The 22,450-nt window shown below is 44.0% G+C and overlaps 1 protein-coding gene across 6 annotated transcripts in view; it reads right to left on the bottom strand.

The window, feature by feature from the left end:
* The window catches only part of ak7b (adenylate kinase 7b), a 98,866-nt gene that overhangs the window by 50,340 nt on the left and 26,076 nt on the right, over positions 1–22,450 (bottom strand). For 5 of the 6 annotated variants that reach the window (XR_015852837.1, XM_088354062.1, XM_088354059.1 and 2 more), the window contains one exon: positions 17,413–17,496. The exons of the other annotated variant lie outside the window; for it this stretch is intronic. Coding sequence is in view for 4 of the 5 variants with exons in the window: in XM_088354062.1 (XP_088210188.1) it covers positions 17,413–17,496 (84 nt within the window). In the remaining variant the exon portion in view is untranslated. The remainder of the gene's footprint in view (positions 1–17,412; positions 17,497–22,450) is intronic. 6 annotated transcript variants of the gene reach the window in all.

The following is a 22,450-nucleotide window of genomic DNA, read 5'->3' as shown; positions in this document are numbered from 1 at the left end:
ACCAGGAATCGACAACATCCCATCAGAACTCGTATGAAATGCTGGTGAGCAAACTACAGACATTAAGAATTGCAAAAAGATCTGGAAAACAGGCCAGTGTCCAAAATCACCAGCAATTATGCTACTAAAGAAAGGAAACCTTCAACTATGCTCCAACTACAGAACCATCAGTCTCATCAGCCATGCAAGTAAAGTTATGCTTAATGTCATAGTGAACAGACTAAAAACACAAGCTAAAAACATCCTTGCCAAAAAACAGGCATGTTTCAAGGAGGGAAGGAGCACCACAGAACAGATTTTTAATCTGCACATTCTCTGTGGGAAGTTTCAACACCAGCTAAACCTCTATCACGTTTTTGTTGATTTCAACAAAGCGTTTGAGTATGGCAAGGCGCTTTGTGGGTTACCAGACGGAAGTACAACATGGACCAAAAACTAGTTCAGACCATTGAACAACTGTATGCCAATGCCAACATACAGTCCTGATCAATGTTACCCTTGGAGCGTGGTTTCAAACCACAATCGGTGCGAGACAAGGCTGCATTCTCTCTCCGACTTTATTCAACATCTCCCTGGAGAGGATCATGTTCAAAGCTCTGTAGCAACATTAAGGTAAAGTCAGTATTGGGGGACACACTATCACTAATTTCCGTTTAACTGATTATAGGATTGGCAGAAGACGAACAGGAACTCAAAAGATCTGGCCAATTGACTGGACATAGCATCAAGCCAGTAAATCAGCAAAGAAAAAACAAAAGTAATGACCAACAATCCCCAAGGTATCACCACAAACATCACCATCAACCACAGAGAACTAGAACTTGTCACCAAATTTGAATAGTCCAGAATAGCTCAAACCACAGCAACGCTTGCCAGAGTTGAACCCATCTCGAGGGACAAGAACATAGCAGTAAAATGAAAGATCAAACTCATGCAAGCGCCGGTTACTTCCATCTTCCTTTAAGCTTGCGTGACATGGACTCTCAAAGAAACTGGAAAATAAATCCCGGCCTTGGAGATGTGATGCTACTGGAAACTTCTAGGCATTAGCCCATGTGACAATCAAAATTGTAAACAACAACATCAGCGGTCAAATTGGACACTACAAAAAACTATTGTCCACTGCACAGATGGAAACTTCAGTGGTATGGACACATCACAAGATCATCTGGACTGGCCCAAAAAATTCTCCAGGGCACAGTCCAAGGGGGCAGGAGGAGAGGAAGACCGAAAATGTACTGGGCCAACAACATTAAGGAATGGACTAGTGCCAACTTTGCCACAACCAAAGAACAGGAGAGTAACTGTCAACAGTTGAGATAGCTGTCCAGAGTTGCGTCATTAATGTTGCCCTTGCTACTCGTGGGGTTAAGGGATCCGTGAACTGTGAACAGTGATTTGATTTACAAGTTCTGACAGTTCTGTTTCATCATTTGGTTTTTGACATAGCAAAACGAAATTATGAATGCCTTGAATGCGCTTTATAGGAAAGAGAGGAGGATGGATTTTGTGCAAAAATAAAATAACTTTGGAGTGTAAAATGTGGCTATATTCCTAAGTGATGCTTTTTAATACGTGTCACAGCTTTATCGGCCGTTAATGTTTTATAACCCTAAAATAGTTACTAAGGGGTTAGATATATTCAGACCACTGAAGGCCTAGGTCTAAAATGCATGGGCCGCCACTGGGTTTATTATAGATTAAAACCACAAATGGCTTTTGATAGAATTATTGCAAATTTATAATGCATTAAATACAAATATTTCTCATTACGGAGACCCTTACAGTTGAGTAGTATTCCTTACTTCATCGAGTAGTATTCCCCCATCGAGTATTCCTTACTTCATCGAACCACTCAACCTAATCAACTATTTGCCTGAGGAGAACAACTACATGGATATTAGGGTGCATCTAATATGAATGGGGCATTTTATTTTCATAATATCAATTTGGCTGGCATTGCATTCTGTTCCTAACTACACATCCCGGGTTCCATTTGTTCAACCTGCTGCCCTCTGGTAGGTGGTACAGGGCCATACCAGCCAAAACAAATAGACCTAGAGACAGCTTCTTCCCAAGAGCTGTTGCCATTCTCAACTCCAGTTTGCACTAAAAAACTGAACCGTAATTAATCAACATTTTGTACTGACATACGGCAGCATATTTGCACCTTTTCAGACACTTTATATATAGCTGACAGGAGCTCAATACTGGTTTTATAGCACACATTTTCTTACTTTCTTTTATTCTATTTTTATTGTACATATTTTCATATTCTCATTTATGTGTGTGCTTGTCGTGGAGCTCAAATTTCGTTATACTTGAATAATGACAATAAAGCCATTCAATTCAATTCAGTTATACAAATGATGCCATCGGTGTGTGACCCTCCTATTTAGGGATTAGCTTGCGTTTGGCTGTTGGCTATGGTCATGTACAACTTTCTGCAGCACATTCTATAGGTGATGTTTCTTTCTGGCCACTGCGACAAAGTCAGATGTAAGCTTGACCAGTCATTGACCAGAATCCTTACATGGTCATTGACCTCACTTTTTTTTTAAACCCAGCATTCATTGCCCATTCATTCACAACCAAAAACAAAAATGCTGGTTCAATGTACAGCTGGTGCATCCAAAACCAGCAATCTGAATTAGCAAGAATGGGCAAGCTGCTGGTTGGCAACAGGGTGGGGAACTTTGGGTTGCCGAAGCCAGTGCCAAAGCACTGCCAGGAAAAGAGCATTGAAAGATCAGCTGGATTGTGCTCAACTGTCACACTGGCAAGTGCACGCTTGTCATCAATAGGCACTTGGCTGCTGAAAGGAGCGAGGGGGTTGCATCTCACCGGTCAGGTACAAGTTATTCCTCTTAATGCTTTGATTGATGACACTGCAAGCCTTCATTTACAGCCTGTAGGCCTGCTGCGGTGTGGTGATTGTGCCCAGAGGAAAGCAATGGGATGTTGGTGGGGGCTGAGCCAGTTTAAGAGTGTAGAAATAATTCCTATAGCTTAAGGAAAGTTAAATTTTAAAATCAAATTTAAGACCAAGATGACAAAAAAAACGCAGAAATGAAACACACAAAACAAAAAAACAGATGTTTCTTTACATATACAATACATTGTCAGTGTTCATTTTACCTCTGAAAAGTGATGGGTCCCGGGGACTCGCATGCTCAAAAATCTATGGGTCCCAACAGAGATATATGGGTCCCCAAAATTTAGTGTTATCGAGGTTGAAATTGTAAATCAGCGACAAATATGTAATATTCAGATTCAGATATACTTTATTGTCATTCGTGTACACATGTTTACAGAACAAAATATAAATCTATATATTAATTCAGTTTTAATCATCACAGTTAACTGGTAATACAAAGCAGTTATCGCTTCAGCTTTTTCAGTTCACAACAATATTGCAAATTATACAAAATAATATTGCTGAAATAATTATATAAATCTATATTTTCATTCAGTTTTAATCATCACAGTTAACTGGTAATACAAAGCAGTTATCGCTTCAGCTTTTTCAGTTCACAATATTGTACATTATACAAAATACTGAAAATACTGCCATCCACTTAACTATCTTTAGCAGTGAAAGCATGGCCAAGTCTTCTTTTTGATGTCGTATCTGTTCATACTTGCCTCTCTCTTCCTGTAGCAACAGCATTTCCATAGCTAATTTGTGGTTTTCATTGTCGTTGTGCCGATCCAATGTGCTTTTTTGAAAGTTCGGATTGCAAAATGATTTATGCAATCCAGTTTTTTTGTCACGCTGGGTACGCGCATCACAGAACATGTAGCCTCCATTATCATTCTCCTTATAGCGTAACCAGGGATATAATTTAGTCCATTTTGGCAGAAAAGTCCTTTTCTTGCTAGGAGTATTCCTTTTTTTCTTTCATCGAATCGTTCGCTTCAACGCACGTGATTTCCTTGCCTTTGCGATCTTCTGAAGAATTTCTCCGCCATTTTTTCGTGCCGAAATTATTGCCGTTGTTATCACTTTTTGCATTATGTTTCAACTTATTACTGACACTGAAGAAATTACCAATTGTGTGTTGATTTTCACCTTAACTCGACGACAAGCACCACAACAATGACGTAATCTCGAAGCAACAAAATCTCGTTGGCCGAGATCGGCGTGCAGACGAAAACTCGAACCGCAAGACCAAAACAACAATCTGCCTGACGAAAAGTTTGGAGTGCGGTAAATCTTTGTTAAACAAAATAATCGGGTAATAATGACAATTTTGTGTCAAAAAAGTTGCGTCCCGGGGATGCACGCTGATTCGACACTATGCGTCCCCAGCAAAAATTATGGGTCTAGGACGCGGGGACGCATGCAAATGAGAACACTGCATTGTAAAAGTTACCTGGCACAGCTTTTGGCCATGGCGAAAATGTTTGTCGGATAGCCCAGAAGTCCCAAAAAAACAGAAGTCCAAAAACCTCAATATTCCTCAGAATGGACCGATCCAGGGGGTGGGGCCGATGACGGCAGCTGACACGACAGGAGTTCCGTGATCTTTGCCACTTGCTCATGCTGCTGTTGTTGTTGTTGAGTCACCCAAGGCGCCTAAGGATAATCCTTAGTAGCGCTAGACTCGCTTGTGGGAGGCTCCGTAGTTCTCCGAAGGAGAATCCCAGCTGGCGGTGGTACCGGGCAGACTGGAGTGCAGGGCACCGTAGCCAGAGATGCTCGGCCGATTCTTCGTCCTCACGGCAGAGACGGCACCAATCGTCTTCGCATTTCCCTGTCAACTGTTGCCATCTTCGGAGGGAGGGGTGATGACCGGACCGTAATCGTATAAGATCGACAAGGTCTTTCTTTGAGAGCTGGGATTCTTCCTCCTGGTTGTGGTGGGAAGAGGTAAGAGAAATGAGACGTGGGTGGGTAGATGGGGGGGGGGGGGGGGGGGGGGTGTTTGCAGCTCCTGCAAATAATGGCGAGCCGAGTTTGTGGGTCCAGCGGGGCGGTAGGTTGAGGGAGGGCCGAGCCTAATTTAGCCTGCTCGTCTGCAAGGTCGTTACCCGGGAGGTTGCAGTGACCCGGGACCCAGATAAGCCGGATGCTCTTGGATGGGGAGAAGGCCGCAATTGAGGAGTTAAGGGACAGGAGGGAGGGCTCTGTTATATTAGGGTGGCAGAGAGCTTGGAGGAGGGACTTGCAATCCGTTCCGTGATGATGGAGGCTGAGGACCAGTCGTTATTGTGGTCTAGCCAGGCGATTGCAGCGATCATGGCAGACTTTTTGGCCTGAAAAGAACTGCTAAAGGCCCCGGTTGGCGCATGCCAGGAGTGGATTAGTGTGTTGCCTTTAAATATGACCACTCCGGCTCCTCCATTCTCCGTACCGTTGAGGGTGGAACCATCGGTGAAAATATACAAGTCGGTTGGGCCCAGATCCGCAAGTGTTTCTTCTGCAGTGGCAAGTTGTTGGGCAGGGGATGCGGACTTTGGGACGGGGGGGAAATAGATGGGTGGTGGGGGTGCCAGAGGCCACGGAATATTAGGGTCATGTACAGACTCTGAGTCCACTGGCGTGAGGTTGAGAGAGGATAAAATGGGGGTTGTGGAATTACGCCAGTCCTCTCTCTTGAGGCGTTTAGGATCGTGCTTTTGGAGGAGTACTCTCCTGTGATCGTTGGGAGGGAGGTGGAACCATTCATCAGCTTTCCTATGGCTGGCAAGCTGAATTTGGGAGGAGAGCGGTGGGAGCTGGGCTTCATGGAGGACAGCATCGATGGGAGTAGATCGAAGTTGGCCCGTAATTGCTCGAGCTGCGTCCGATTGTGCCCTCTCCAGTTTCTGGATATTTCTGTTGGAGGCCCAGGGCGCCCAGGCAGGAGCTGCATATTCAGCGAGCGATCTGACGGTGGCAATGTAGATCGTCCGCATCTCCAAGGGCCACCATCCCCAAGACGTGCTGGTCAGTTGTCGCAGGAGATTGGATCATTGCTTCATGACATGCTCATTGAAGGTCAGTCGGCGATCGTATCGAACCCCCAGGAAAGTAGGAGTAGGATTCATCTTGAGTCTCGAACCCCCTACAGTGATGTTTGGGCACAAGAGGATTCCGCAGTGTCCATGGAAAAGAAGGCGACTTCTGACTTCGCCGTGTTGAGGGTGAGAATATTAATAGTGGCCCATTGGTTGACTTTGGCCGCCTCTGACTCTAGTCTCACCGCCACTTCTTTATTACGGCCTCTACAGACCAGCGCCAAGTCATCAGCATAGCCGGAGACGAGGGTGGAGGATTCGAAAGAATCTAGAAGGTCGTTGATGTAGATGGTAAAGAGGAGTGGAGATAAAACCGAGCCTTGGGGGAGGCCTTCTTTGAACATCCGGCAGCGTCCCGTAGTCCCGTTAACCCTCACACGTGCCGTACGATTGGTGAACCAGGCCTTAGTCCACTCAACAAACCGGAGAGGTACGCCAATGTTCAGCATCTTTTGGAGGAGATTGGCACGCCACACTTGGTCATACGCCTTGCTGAAATCGAAGAAGGCAGCAATAGAGCGCAGACGTTGTTTTGACTGGAACCCATCCATGATGAATTGAGACAATCTGAGGCATTGGTCAGTGGTGCAGCGGCCTTTCCGGAAGCCTGCCTGCCATGGGCTCAGAATCCCATGATCCTCAAGCCATTTTGACAGGCGGTTCACGATGAGTCGTTCCATAGTTTTGCTGATTGTTGAAGTGAGGGCGATTGGACGGTAACTCCCGATGAGTTGAGGGTCTTTGCCTTTTTTGTGGTATGGGATGATCTCCGCTGCGCGCCAGGACTGGGGGCACCACTGTGTGGTCCAGCTGGTGTTGATAAGTTGGAGAAGGATGGGGAGTGCAGCTGGGGGCAGATATTTTAGCATCTCAGGGGCAATTCCATCCGGGCCAGCAGCTTTTCCTGGTTTGAGTTGGTGGAGTGCACGGCGTAGCTCATCAAGAGTAAATGGGCACTCGAGCCATTGCCGAGGGGAACCCTGTAGTCCATGTGCATCTCTTCGAAGCCCTCGTACGGTCCTCCTACTCGACTTATCACTCACTCTTGCGTATTCGGTGACGAAAGCCGTCGCCAATATTGGGAAGGTCTCAAAGACTAGCTCCTTTGTACATCCCCCAATCCCCTTTCTTGAAGTTAGGTGTGACTCGGCGCCTATCCGGCTCGGTTTTGAACTTCTCTTTCCATTTAACCACGAGCGGCAGGTGGTCAGAGGAGAGCTCGACGAGGGGCGTCCAGCTGCAGGATTCCGCGATGAGCGGATCCGCGATTGTTAAGTTGTTGATTCAAGAGCACATCGAGCGTGAAATCCTCTACTACACGTCCAGCAGAAGAGTGCACAGGGGATGGGAAGTTGGTTCTTACATACGGGACAGATCTTGTTAGGGGCAGTTGGGTGTTGGCGCTATTTGTTGGGGGGTTGGCGCTTGGTTGGCGGGGTTGAGAGCTGGAGGGGGTTGGGGGGATAGCAGTTGACGATTGCTGGGTGAAAGAGATCGCTGGGTTGAGGCAGTTGGAGCAAGTCCAGTGCGGGGATTTGTTGTATCGGCTGACCTTAGTGCAGGATTTGTGCGCCCAGTTATCACCGGAGTCGCACTGAAGGGGGGGGTTGGTATGCTGTATGACTCGAGGACATAAGAAGCATTTGGTCCCTTCAGGCGGAGCGGTTGGGGTAGATGAAGCAGGAAGCGATGAAGAAGGAGGATGTGATGATGGTGCAGATGGAAGCGATGATGAAGGAGGGATGATAGATACGGTAGAAGTTGATGCAGAGTGGGGGCTGCGATTGTCCTGTGCCGCGGGGTGTGACCCAAACTGTTGCAGGAGATGTTGCTGTTGCCGGACTTGTTGCAGAAGAGTGGCGACATCACTTGACACTCATTAAACCTTGCCTCAGCCCAATGCAAATGCTGCAAGGCGAAGGGAACTTCCGCCTTTCCTCAATCCGCGCTTGCGGAAACGTTTACTGGGTCCATTACTGGTCATTCCGTGCTGTCACAACCAGAACAGATGGTAGACCCAAACGTGTAATGTTTCACACAAAGTTTTATTGGGATATCGAGGAAGTCAGGTGCGGCAGCGATCCAGTGATTGCTTGACAGGAGGAGCAAGCAGCTCACGGGATCAGAGTGTGATGGGAATGCGGAAGTGAGTGGATTCACCGGGACAGGAGATCGGAGCCTGGTCGGGGGCAAAACGGGTCGATAGCCGGAGCGGGAGATCAAAGCGTGATCAGTGGGCATAAAGGGGTCGATAGCCGGTGGGGAGATCAGAGCGCGGTCGTTGGGCAAAAAAGGGTCGATAGCCGGAGCGGAAGATCAGGACGGGGTCAATGGGCAAAAATGGGTCAAATGCCGAAGACATACGGGAAATCAGGAACAGACGAGTGGGATAAGGGTGAAGACGGGACAGACGGGAGCCAGAGTCAAAGTGCTTGCCTTGCGTATGCGGAGGTTCGCTGACGGACTGACTAGAAGTGACTGGAGTACTGAGTTTAATTTGGAGGTGAATCAAAAAGACAACGAGCAGCAGCTGGTGCCAAACGAGCGGGCACAGTGACGGCAATTACCGTATTTTCCGCACTATAAGGCGCACATAAAATCTGATTTTTTTTAAAAAAGCTGACTATGAGCCTTATAGTCCGGTGCGCCTTATATATGGATCAATATTGAATTACAAGGTCTCGCAACTTACGGTAAGCAGCCACCGACTCCATTTTTCGCGTAGAAGAAGTGCGCTGTGCATACTGGGATATATTAAAAAAACGATTCTCTTTTATTAGTGCGTTTGTATAAAGACCCTGAAATGGCTCCTATTAAGAGACACGCTTACAACGCAGAGTTTAAACTCAAGGCGATCAGTCTTGCAGTAGAACATGGGAATAGAGCAGCAGCGAGGGAGTTCAACATTAATGAATCGAACACGAGAGTGGCTCGAGCCGGCAGAATTAAGAGTCCCCCTAGGAACTTGCTAACTGAACAATGGTTCCATGGGTGAATTATGTAAAACCCACTACAAAGTTTTACATTTTACAGTTATTATGTTATTGCTTTACTGATATTGTTTTGCACTTGTTGTTTTTGCACATTACGAGTGTCACTATATTGCGATTGCACTAACGTTTAATTTACCATAACAGTATCAGACATTTTTTTTTGCGTGTTGACTAAATGGAGGAAAAGTAAAATGTTATGCCTTGCTGTTGTTCAAAGATGTTAAAGATGTGTCACGAAAATGCTTTACCTCAGAGGAAATAATAAAACGGCGTTTTATTTATTTTGGGAGTGAATGGAGTTGTGGAAAGCTTGTTTGTTATCTATTAATAAAGTTTGACTGACCTATCTGACTGTTTTGTTGACATTACCTTTAGAGCGGCACTATCTAACGGTTGCAGAACGTAACTACATCCTCTACTGTAGCCAAGTCAAGTTAAGTCACATTTATTTATGACGCCCTTAATCACAAAAATGTCTCGAAGGACTGCGCAGGATTACAATTACAAAATTGCACAATTACCTGATCTTAAACCAGCATGCACTTATAGCGCCTTATAATGGGGTGCGCCTTATGTATGGAAGAAGTTTAAAACTATATCTGTCAGACAGGACGAAAGGAAGACTGAGATCACTTGCGCTCGTTTCTTGGTTTTATTTAAAAGGAAGGAAATGACAAGGTGGGATTCTTCGATCCGTTGGATTGACGGAACTTGACAGGCGGGTGAAGGCTTGGCGGGAATGGTCGCGGACAGGCGTAATCGTAGTGTTCGGAAAAGAGTTCAGGAGTCAGACGGGCAGGGCAGATTTACAGAAACGGGTCGGCAACGGAGATCAATCAGAAGAGAACAGGGAGTAGGCAAAGAGTCAGAGGTACGGGCTTACTGAGCTGAAGGCAACAGGTAGCATGAGTACAATCCAACAAAGTGTTACCGGAAGCTGGGGATTTAAATATACAGGGTGCGCCAATCAGCTGTCCTGGCTGTTGGCGCCAAATCCTGAACACAGGTGTTCCCGATCCGGGTGATTGTGACAATATCATTCATTGAAGGTGCGCCTTGTAGCACGGTGCGCCTTATAGTGCAGAAACTACGGTAGTAATCATGACAGTATTTCCATAGTCGTATTCTTTTGTATTATTTCTTTAGTACTTTGTTGTATTTCAAAAGTATTTTTTTGTTATATATCTGTAGTATTTACATAGTATTTTTGTATTATTATAATAGTGTTATGATAATAGTATTTTTGTACTCTTATTCTGCTAATACTATTACCGTAGAATCATTTCTTTTAAGTAGTTTTGTACCATCTCTGTGGTATTTTGTAGTATTTCCATATAAGAATGTTTGTTGTATATTTCTAACATTTCTGTAGTACAGTGTTGTTGTAGTTTTATTTTTGTAGTATTTTTGTGATGTTTCCATAGGAGAATTTTGGGAGTATCACTAAAGGTGTAATTTGCAGTATTTATGTTGTAAACCTCTTGTTGTGGTATTTTTGTAGTAATATTTCTGTCAGGACCAGAACGAAGACAGGACCCACTTGTGTACGTTTCTCTTAGTTTTTTTGGGAAGAAGAGAAAGGATAGTACACACGATCTGGAGATCGCTGGTCGCGGGGAGCAGGTTTCTCAGACGCGATAGTGGTATTTCCGTGGCGAGTGAGGGCGGTGTCGGGAGCGAGAAAAAACAGGTCAGTAGCGGGACAGGAGAGCAAAAAACGTAGTCGGGATCAGAAAATGGGTCGAAGCCGGGAAACAGACAGGGGCCAAAACAGGAGTGAGTCAGGGTCGAAAAGCTTGCCTAGCGTGAAACTGAGGTTCCCAGATGGACTGACCACCAGTGACCGAAAGACGGGGGTTTAAATAGTAACAGGGAGCCAATCAGAGTCCGAGGCAGTTGGCGCCAAAGGAGTGGGCACAGGTGCCTCGCATCAATAATCATGACAATTTCTATTATAGTTTTTTATATATATTATGTATCGGTATGTTTTAGTATTTAGTATAAGGCGTGTGTCCAGACGGATCACCACCTTATCGTGGTGGGGCACTTTGAGCGTCTCCATGACCCCTAGAGCTATGTCGGCGGGAGTCTCGTACTCCTGGTAGGGTTACCCAAGGCGAACAGGTCGAAGGGTAGAGTCCAGACTAAGAGTGATCCCAAAAGCTGGTGGAGGCACGCTTTGAGGCGGTTTCCTACAGACCTGGATCTCGTTAGCCGCCTGCAGTTGTAGAAAGAGGCCGGTCGTCTAGGGTCTCCCTTGCCACTGGAACCATCTTCTTTACAATCAAGATAGTGGCGTTGGGGAAAGCGCACCCCTTACGCCACTTTAAAAACCATCATTGCGCAGGTATCCTCTTTTACCTGAGTCTCCGACCACAATCCAGGATCGGACTGTTCAAACATCAGCAGACTCACAAATAAAAGAAGATGGTCATTATCAAATCGATGGACAACCCCAACAAGTATTTCAGTAAAAGTATAATTGAGGTTTTTTCAAAGCAGTATTTTAAAAGTGTTTTTGTATTTTTTTTTACTATTTCCACAGTTGTATTTTTGTCATATTTCTTTAGTATTTTTGGAGTATGACTGTAGATGTCTTGATGTAGTATTTTTGGAGTAAATAATTCTGTAGTAGTATTGTATAATAGAGTATTACTCTAGTCTTATTTTTTGAGTACAGTGGAACCTCGGTTCTCGACCATAATCCGTTCCAGAACTCTGTTCGAAAACCGATTTGTTCGATCACAGAAATACATTTTCCCATTAAAAATAATGTAAATCGTTTTAATCCGTTCAAACACCCTGAATGTTTACCTTGAATGTTAAACGTAAACATAAAGCTAACCCAGGCTAATCGTACGTTGGCGTTATCGTAATCTTCCGTACGAAAGATTACCCTAACATGAACGTGTAAAAATAAAGAAAATCAGGTCGTTTACAAGTCATTTAGCACCTGGGTCTCCACAACAAGTGGTGAGCGGTTCATTGGAAAGGGGGCTCCGTTCCAACACCCTGAATGTCGGGCTCCGTTCCAACACCCTGAATGTTTACCTCGAATGTTTAACATAAAGCTAACCCAGGCTAATCGTACGTTCGCGTTATCGTAATCTTCCGTACGAAAGATTATGCTAACATTAACTTGTAAAAATAAAAAAAAGGATGAAGAAAATAATTATGAATAGGATTTCTTACCTTTGTGGTGGTCAGCAGAAGGCACAGGTGGACAGTGGGGTATTCCCTAGCAAGATCAGACACCTCCTTTATATTTTGCTATTATTTCTTTCTTAAATGCAATAGTTGAAATGAAATGATCTGCATTTATATAGCGCTTTTCAAGTCAATGACTTCCCAAAGCGCTTTACATTGTGCTTCACATTTCCCAATAGCGGCCGTGATCTGTGCAGCATGTAAGGCGCTAACCTGCTTATTGGGGGTATTGGGGGTTCAGTGTCTTACCCAAGGACACTTCGGCATGTAACACGGACAAGTCGGGATTCGAACTGGGATCCCTTAATCCTAAAACGATCGCTCTACCTCCTGAGCTACTGCCGCCCCCAGTAGCTGTAGTTGTATGCACTACTTCTCTTTTTTTCACCTGTAGCAACTTTGCTGCTTGCACTGACTTTCTTTGGAGGCATAATTAGGGGCTAAAACACTTCGTACACCTATATTAAAAGCGAAAGCTAAACGGAGCACGTCCGCACGCGATAACAGTTGATCACAAAAAGAGCGATCTACGCCCGTACGCCGCTCAGCATCGCATCCTAGCGTACGCACTCACGCATTACCTGCGTTCAAACTCCGATTTTTTTGACCGAACGGCGAAGCAAGAATTTCTCGAAATTTTTGGTCGGACTCCGATTTGTTCGAACTGAGAGGCGTTCGAAAACCGAGGTTCCACTGTAATTCTATTCTATTCTTTTTATTTTCAGAATGAAAGCAATATAATATATCAGGTCCCTGTTTTGGGGCATATATTTGATATTTAGTTTTGTAGCTATTGTGTAGTACTTTTGTTGTATTTCTGTAGAAGTATCTTTGAGTGGACACACAAAGTGGCAATGTTGGCACCAAAAAGGTTTACCACTGTTGGAAGCCCCCCAGTTGTTGCGGGCACTAAGCAGCCACTTAGCTCGCTTATCCCTTATGACTGAGGTGAAGTGATTGTGGATTAAGATGGTTGTACAAAATATGTACAATAAGAAAAAGTGTTTGAACACTCTGCTATCCAGAAATCACGATGTATGATTTTTTAATAAATGATTTGTGTGATATAGCTGCAAATAAGTATTTGAACACCTGAGAAAAGGAATGTTAATATTTGGTACCTCTCACTTGGCCCTGAGAACCCTCCAGTGAGGTCCCTCGATAGGGAAGTGCCCTCCGTGAGTGGAGTGCAAAGTGGAGATTGTCCCCTAAGAAATTGGACGACACTTGCAAGGTTCCACCCCAGTCCAGTAGATGGCCGTAATACGAATTGGCTGTAGACCTCAGTGACGTATTGGTCTACGTCACATGTAAACAACTCGAGTTTCAACCTGTGGTGTGTCAGTTGGAGAGTTCGTGCAACGTTAAAAATGCCCGCTACAGCTGTGTTATTACCGATTGCCTGAAAGCTCATCATCTTTTCCGTGTCTCCAATCAACGGAGGAGAAATGTGCTATACTGAAGACAGCTTCGGCGCTATGTAGTGCTGATTCATCTTTACAAGGTACGTACACTCATTAAAAAAAAATTACCCGTTCGGTCAAATACAGTAAAAGTTAACATACAATGCACGTTCATATAATACCTTATGTTTGTGTAGACATAAATGGCAATCTACTTATTAGTATCTTAATGCCATTTTATGACATATAGTAGGGGTCTTTAGTGTGTGACATGATGAAAAGTAAACAAACACAAGAACAGTCCACCTGACCCTTAAGCTGAAATATCGTCACCAAACTTCCCTGTACGACTCAAAAACCTTAGTTCATGAGGAATTTAATTCAAAAGAGTTGTCATCGGATATAAAAAAGGTAATTTCAACATTTTTTCATGATGCTTACATCACGAGTAAAAGCTGTCTTTTTCTTTTCTATGCCCACATTTATGTCTAAATTGTTTGTTATCTATTGTGTTCCAGAGTGGCTGTCCCATAAGCGTGGACAGGAATGTTCCCATCCTGTGCTTATGGTTCGATGTGAAGTCAAAACTCATTCAGGACTTAAGGTTGAGCAAGAAGGTCATGTGGGCCCTGCAGGAGCTGCTAAAGAGGGAACAGGGCCATGGCTGGAGGGCCTGTACTGGCTGGCCCACGGTCTATCCTACCGTGTGGTGTCACGGGTCTTCATGGTTTCTAGGCCAATCGTACACAGAATTGTCCACAGTTAATATGGAATAAATTGCCCAAAAGCCATGTTTCAGGCTTTGGAAGTCAGACTCACATTTGCATCCTGTTCTTTTCTGCATTACTATTCAATAAACATCTTTTTTTTGAGTAAGACCTTGGTGGTTTATTTCATAATGATGTGAGATACTGTGTGTGAACTATGTGACTGTTGGACAGAAGACAACTACAAATTACTGTAATAGTTAAATAATAGTTCACTTTCAGAAAAACAAAATCACATTGGGCCGAAATACATAATAGTAAATAAATAATGTGTCACAAATTGTAACAAAAATATACCAATACTTCCATAAAGCTGGAAAACACAAACTGGAACTTCATTGAGTTCTTAATAAAATAAAATATTTTCCTTTTATAAAACAAAGGGAAACATTGCAGAGATGTCACTGTTCTGGAAATTTGTCCACGAGCTTCCCAAAAAGGACGGGAACCGCTCAGTTTTGGCCACAGTTTCCTCGAGCCTTTTCGTCACTCCGGCAGACTCCTCTTTCAAAAAGTCAAGGAGTGTATCGTGCTTCCTTTTTTCTCTGGGTGATTTGGGGTTTGGCGCCGGATTAGAAGATGCCAACGACGTGCCCGTCGGTGTGGATGGCGTGGTAGCTGTGATGGTGGCCAGCTCTTCCACGGGACGTTCTACATTGGCCTTTAGGTTGGGTGGAAAAAACAAGAATTACTTAATGCTTGTGTATTGCACAAAAACAACTGTGTATAGGATGCTCAACAAGTTGATGTGAGAAATTATAGGATGTGTTCTGGATAATTATTTGATAGTGAATAGATACACAAAATTGACATGTTATTCTTATGGCTGTAAGAGCCTTCTATTGGCCAGCATCACATATGCATTAGAATTGTCTCCACATTTGGACAACATTTTGAGAAGGTAATTAGTTTACTTAATATGTTTACAGAGAAGGTAGTGGACTGTGTGATAGTAATTTGTTTCAACTGTATTTCCACGTGAAATTCGGAGACATTACTCATAATGCATGATGAAAACTAATGCATTCTGATCTCACATGAAAGAATCATATTGTAAATAAAACACGACACCCGAAATTGTGTGCAGTAAACAAGCGCTTATGTTCAGAACGTTATTCTGACTATGCTCCTTTAGCGACTGGCCATGTAGATGTAAAAGCATGACTCGTTTAAGATACAAACAAGGATGGGCTGAACCGTGATTTTCTGCACAGTTATCCTACTTTACAGTTTGTAGCGTGAAGATTCTTTTTTGGCAGCTCCCTTGGTAGATTTGTGCACTTCGTAAAGTAGCGATTTTGCAATGTTCATGTTTTAACGCGAAAATACGATTTTCTATTGCATTCACGTCTAACTAAGATATCTCAATACATTTTGTTGCAAATACATGCGTGGTTGTGGAAAACTACTTACATTTGTGCGGTTCCTTTCCGGGCATGTTTGTTGATATTGAGAATTCGCAAAGCCTTCTAGGTAGTCACTTCGCCGCCAAGTGAGGTAGGGAGCTCCCTCCGTCTGAAGTGGTTATGACATGGTTTGAGAGCACTTCTCCCTCGGTCTTGAGAGTATCGGGACACACCCCATTTTCACGTGAACGCTCAAAACCGAGTGACTAGGGCACATAGCGAGTGAAAGTGCGAAGAATGGGACTCAGGTCGAATGTTTCCTGAAGTCTTTCACACGGTTTGCACACACTGCAGGAGGGATCTTGGCCTACTCTTCCACACAGATATTCTCTAGATCAGTCAGGTTTCTGGAAACGGAATTTGAGCTCCCACCAAAGATTTTCGATTGGGTTCAGGTTTGGACACTGGCTGGGCCATGCTGGAACCTTGATATGCTTCTTGCTGAGCCACTCTTTGGTTTTCCTGGCTGTGTGCTTCGGGTTGTTGTCGTGTTGGAGGACCCAGCCACGACCCATCTTCAATGCTCTGACTGAGGGAAGGGGGTTGTTCTCCAAAATCTCACAATACACAGCCCCAGTCATCCTCTATGGAAGTCCACTTGTCCTGTCCCATGTGCAGAAAAACACCTCCAAAGCATGATGATACCACCCCCATGCTTCACCGTAGAGATGGTGTTCTTCGGATTGTACAATTCATTCTTCTTCCTCCAAACACGCTTAGTGGAATTATGACTAAAACGTTCTATTTTGGTCTCCTCTGACCACGAATTATCTCCCATGACTACCCTTATTATCAGAATGGTCATATGCACACTTAAGACGGGCCTTGACATGTGGTGATTTAAGAAAGGTAACCTTTCATGCCATGCATGATTACAAACCATGACGTCTGGTGTATCCTACAGTCACCTTGGAAATGGAGGTCACAGCTCTTCTCAGGTCTTTGACAAACTCCTGTCGTGGAGTTCTGGGCTGATTCCTCACCTTTCTTAGAATCATTGAGACCCCACAAAGTAATATCTTGCATGGGGCTCCACTCCGATTGAGATTGACCATCATGTTTAGCTTCTTCCAATTTTAATGATTGCGCCAACAGTGGACCTCTTTTCACCAAGCTGCTTGGCAATTGCTCCTTAGCCCTTTCCAGCCTTGTGTAGGTGTACAATTTTGTCTCTGGTGTCTTTGGACAGCTCTTTTGTCTTCCCCATGTTACAAGTGAATGTCTTACTGATTGTAAGGGGGGGAGAGGTGTCTTTATGTAGCTAACGACCCCAAACAAGTGCATCTGATTCATGATGATACACGGAGTGCTGGTGGACTTATAATGGGCGGACTAACAGGTCTTTCAGGGTCAGAATTCTAGATTATACACAGGTGTTTACATACTTATTTGCAGCTGTATCACACAAATAGAGTGTGAAAAAAAAACATGTCATGTTAGTCTCGCCTACAGTGAACATGCACCTATGATCAAAATTTCAGACCCCTTCATGATTTCTAAGTGGGAGAAATAGCAAAATAGCAGGGTGTTCAAATACTTATTTTCTTCACTGTATGCCATATGTAGGTTAAACAGGCAATTTTATTTGCCACACTTCATTGCAAGAATAAGCAACAGTAAGTTCAAATCTCACTTTGAAAAAGAGATGGAAGACTTGCTCTCCCATTCCGTATTGAAGTCCAGACACCACAACACATGTGGAAAACAATGATTCATCCTAAAAGCGAAACAAATAGTTTGTAAAGATGTTTTTTAATTAAACAACAGTGTCAAAAATAATAATTTCAAACCCATAATCGTAGACTTCACATATGCAAGAAAGATGGAAGGTATACAGTCATCCCTATTATCATGATTTTGCTACTTTGTGAATTTTCATCGTGCAGTGTGTTCCCCATTTTGATTGCCTACACAGAGGAAGATACTTTCTATCTCCAACAAAGCTCGACTTGTCAACCGGATAAACTTGTTCTGCGGGTCTTTGTCGCTCCCTGGGGTTTTTTCAAAAATGTTTGATAATGTAAAAAAATATATTCAGTTTTTGTAAGAAAGAACTGGAAGGAAAATGTAGTTTTCCATTACGTCCACAGGACGGCAGCAAAATATCATGTAAAGTGGATTGTGTCATCAATCCATACAGCTGTGCAATGCAATGGCAAGATTTTATAAAGTATAATTTAAAAGTACAGAAGATATTTCTAAAAAGAAAAACTTTTCTAAGAACAATACTATTATTTGTTGTGCATATATTTCATCCTGTAAATTGAGTAATATATAGATAGTAAATAAGGTTTCCACTTCACAGGTTTTGACTATCGCGGGATGTTTTTTGAACGCAATCCTATGAGGGATTATTCCACTCCTACTCTCTCTCAGTGGTATTGAAGCTGCACTTTGTCTGTGTTAAAATGCCAAAAACTGACTCAGCACTTTAACAAAGACCAGAAAGACATTTCACTCTCCCAGGAAAGATCAACATTGAATATCAACACAAATTTTACAAGCAGTCAGATAGGTTACAGCAAATGACAGCCAACTGACTGGATTAGTTTCACTATCGATTTACAAATGAGGCAAACTCTGGTGTTAATGCCACAACTCAGTAATGAACCTTCGCATGCTGATTTGAAGAAAAGATTGTTTGGTGGGGGGCGTGGCCAGCCCGTATTTTTTTAGTTTTACTCTTGTTGTATTTTTGTGGTTATTTTGTAGCATTGCTGTAGTATTTTTATAGTATTATTGTACTCATATGTTGTAGTATTTTGTAATATTTCTACACAGTTTTTGCAGTATTTCCATGGGATTTTTGTAGTATATCTGTGGTATTTTTGTTGTATTACCGTAAATTTACTTTTGTAGTATTCTGGTCGTAATAATTCTGTAGAAGTATTTTTGTATTATTTCTGTCATCATTTCTGTAAAAGTATTTTTGTATTATAGTATTACTATATTGGTATTTTTGTAGTATTTCTCAATAAATATTTTAAAGTATTTCGATGAGATCCGCCCGAAGTTCATAAAGGCTCTGGATGTTGTGGGCGTGTCATGGTTGACACGCCTCTGCAACATCACGTGGACATCGGGGACAGTGCCTCTGGACTGGCAGACTGGGGTGGTGGTTCCCCTTTTTAAGAGGGGGGGCCAGAAAGTGTGTTCCAACTACAGGGGAATCACACTTCTCAGCCTCCCTGGTAAGGTCTATTCAGGGGTACTGGAGAGGAGGGTCAGCCAGGAGGTCGAATCTCGGATTCAGGAGGAATACTGTGGTTTTCGTCCTGTCCGTGGAACACTGGACCAGCTCTACACATGCCATGGAACACTGGACCAGCTCTACACACTCTGCAGGGTCCTTAAAGGTTGCATGGGAGTTTCCTGTCCGGTCTACATGTGTTTTGTGGACTTGGAGAAGGCATTCGACCTTGTTCCTCGGGAGGCCCTGTGGGGGGTGCTTCGGGAGTATGGGTTACCGCACAGTCTTATCAGGGCTGTGCGGTCCCTGTATGCCCGGTGCAAGAGTCTGGTCCGCATTCCCGGCAGTAAGTCGGATTTGTTCCCGGTGAGGGTTGGACTCCGCCAGGGCTGCCCTTTGTCACCGATTCTGTTCATAACTTTTATGGACAGAATTTCTAGGCGTAGCCTTGGTGGGGATGGAGTCCAGTTTGGGGGCCTCAGCATTGCGTCACTGCTTTTTGCAGATGACGTGGTGCTGTTGTCTTCCTCAGGCCGTGATCTTCAGCTCTCGCTGAAGCGATTCGCAGTCGAGTGTGAAGCGGCCAGGATGAGGATCAGTACCTCTAAGTCCGAGACCATGGTACTCAGCCAGAAAAGGGTGGCATGTTCCCTCCGGGTTGGGGATGAGATCTTGCCCCAAGTGGGAGAGTTCAAGTATCTTGGGGTCTTGTTCATGAGTGAGGGTAGGATGGAATGGGAGATTGACAGACGGGTCGGTGCAGCGTCTGCCGTCATTCTGACCCTGTACCGGTCCATCGTGGTGAAGAGGGGGCTGAGCCGGAAGGCAAAGTTCTTGATCTACCGGTCGATTTACGGTCCTACCCTCACCTATGGTCATGAACTTTGGGTTTTGACCGAAAGAACACAAGTGGCCGAAATGAGTTTCCTCCGCATGGTGTCTGGGTTTTCCCTTAGAGATGAGGTGAGAAGCTCAGTCATCCGGGAGGGACTCTGTGAAGAGCCACTGCTCCTCCGCATTGAGAGGAGCCAGTTGAGGTGGCTTGGGCATCTGACAAGGATGCCTCCTGGACGCCTCCCTCGGGGGGTGTTCCAGGCATGTCCTGCTGGCAGGAGGCCTCGGGGGCGACCCAGGACCCGATGGAGAGACTATGTCTCTCGGCTGGCTTGGGAACGCCTCGGGATCCCGTCGGATGAGCTGGAGAAGGTGGCTGGGAATAGGGACGTCTGCGCTTCCTTTTTAAGGCTGCTGCCCCTGCGACCCGACCCCGGATAAATGGAAGATAATGGATGGATGGATGGATAGAAGTATTTCCATATTAGTATCCTTGTTGTATTTTTAAATCATCTATACTACTACTGTAGATTATTTTTTGTAGCATTTCTGTTGTAATATATCTGTAACAGTATTTTTGCATCATATTATCACTGTATTATTACTTTATTATTTTTTTTTTTTCATCAGAAGAACCCTACCTTGCCACATTTACAGAACAATGGTGACAAGACTTCAGGCCGGTTGCTCTGACATCACATGTGATGAAAACCATGGAGCGGTTGCTGCTGCACCACGCCATCGACCCTCTGCAATTTGGCTACCAGGAGAAGGTGGGAGTGGAGGATGCTATAGTCTACATGCTACACCGATCCCTCTCTCACCTGGACAGGGGCAAGGGTGCAGTGAAGATTACATTTTTGGACTTCTCCAGTGCCTTCAAAACCATAGAGCCTCTGCTACTTAGTGGTAAACTAACAGAGATGGGAGCAAGCTCACACCTTGTAGCATGGATTACAGACTACCTGACAGGCAGACCCCGGTATGTGAAACAGGGGGGCTGTACATCGGACACCGTGTTTCGCAGCACAGGATCGTCGCAGGAGACCATGCTCTCTCCGTTCCTATTCAGCCTGTATACGTCGGACTTTCAGTACAACTCTGAAACCTGCCACGTGCAGAAGTTTGCTGATGACGCTATCGGGGGATGTATCAGAAGTGGGCAGGAGGAGGAGCACTGGAAATTGATTCAGGACTTTGTCCAATGGAGCGACGCAAACCACCTGCACCTGAACACCACCGAGACCAGGGAGATGGTGGTGGACTTCAGGAGAACTAGAACTTACCCAGTTCCTGTAACTATCAAAGGAGAATGTGTAGAATTTGTCCAGACCTACAAATACCTGGGTGTGCAGCTGGACAATAAACTGGACTGGACCGCCAACACAGAAGCTCTATGCAGGAAAGGTCAAAGCCGACTGTACTTTCTCAGAAGGCTGGGGTCCTTCAACATCTGCAAAAAGCTCCTACAAATGGTCTATGAGACTGTTGTGACAAGCGCCCTATTCTATTCGGCAGCATGTTGAGAATGCAGCGCCAAGAAGAAGGATGCCTCTCGTCTTAATAAAATGGTGAGGAAAGCAAGCTCTGTTGTGGGCACAGAGCTGGACAGCCTGACAACAGTAGCTGAGAGACGGGCACTGAAAAAGCTGCGGTCAATCATGGAGAATTCATCACATCCACTACACAGCATCATCTCCAAACGCAAGAGCAGCAACAGACTGCTGCCACAGTCTTGTTCCACGGACAATCATTTCTTCCTCATGCCACGTGGCTCTTTAACTCCACCCGGGGGAGTAAAAGCCCACATTAAACCACATTCAATATTGCCCTATTTTTATTACAGTGTGTATTTTATGTAGCACTATTTAAATACTCTATATCAACACGTTACAATGGGTATTTATGTATTATATTCCTTTTACTCTATTATTGTTTTATTTTGAACACAAGGATACTGCTGGGATAAATAAAGTATATATCTATCTAAAATTTATGTAGCAGACGTACCACAGGAAATGGTGCGGCTACGACAATAGTGGTTAGAGGATGCAAATCAGTATTACTGTTGGGGTATTTTTGTAGTATTTCTGTAGAAGTATTTTGAAGTATTTCTATAGTAGCATCATTGTATCATTTCTTAATTATGTTTTACTATTACTGTAGTTAATATTTCTGTTGTAACAGTACTGTAGTAGTATTTTCTTGGTATTTCTATGTTTTTTTTAATCAGAATGAAGACAAATTAATATATTTGTTGCCTGTTTTGAAGCACTAAATATGAGATTTAGTTTTGTAATAATTTTGTACTAAATGTGTCATATTTTTGCCAACTGACTCTTTATGCATCTTTCAACACCTTACCCACCACATTCCATTTAAATAACCCCGCCTTGCTGCATTTACAGAACAATAGTGGCAAGTTTTAAATAATACAGCAATTGGCTGTCCGCTGGCCATTCTGGGAGTGTAAGAAAATTCCTGGGACTTGTAGTGTTAAGAAGGTGGATTGGAGAGTGTGTTCCAACGACAGGGAACTTGATTTCTCAGCTTTCCTTGTAAGGGTCTATTCAGGGTACCAGAAAAAAGGGTTATCTGGAAGTCTAATATCGGATTCAGGATAAGCAGAATGGTGTTTGTCTTGGCC

Source organism: Urocampus carinirostris, chromosome 15 (genome assembly GCF_059441175.1).
Source record: "Urocampus carinirostris isolate Australia breed hairy pipefish chromosome 15, RoL_Ucar_1.0, whole genome shotgun sequence".
In the NCBI taxonomy this organism is placed as follows: domain Eukaryota; kingdom Metazoa; phylum Chordata; class Actinopteri; order Syngnathiformes; family Syngnathidae; genus Urocampus; species Urocampus carinirostris.
This window is presented reverse-complemented; position numbering and strand designations above follow the sequence as displayed.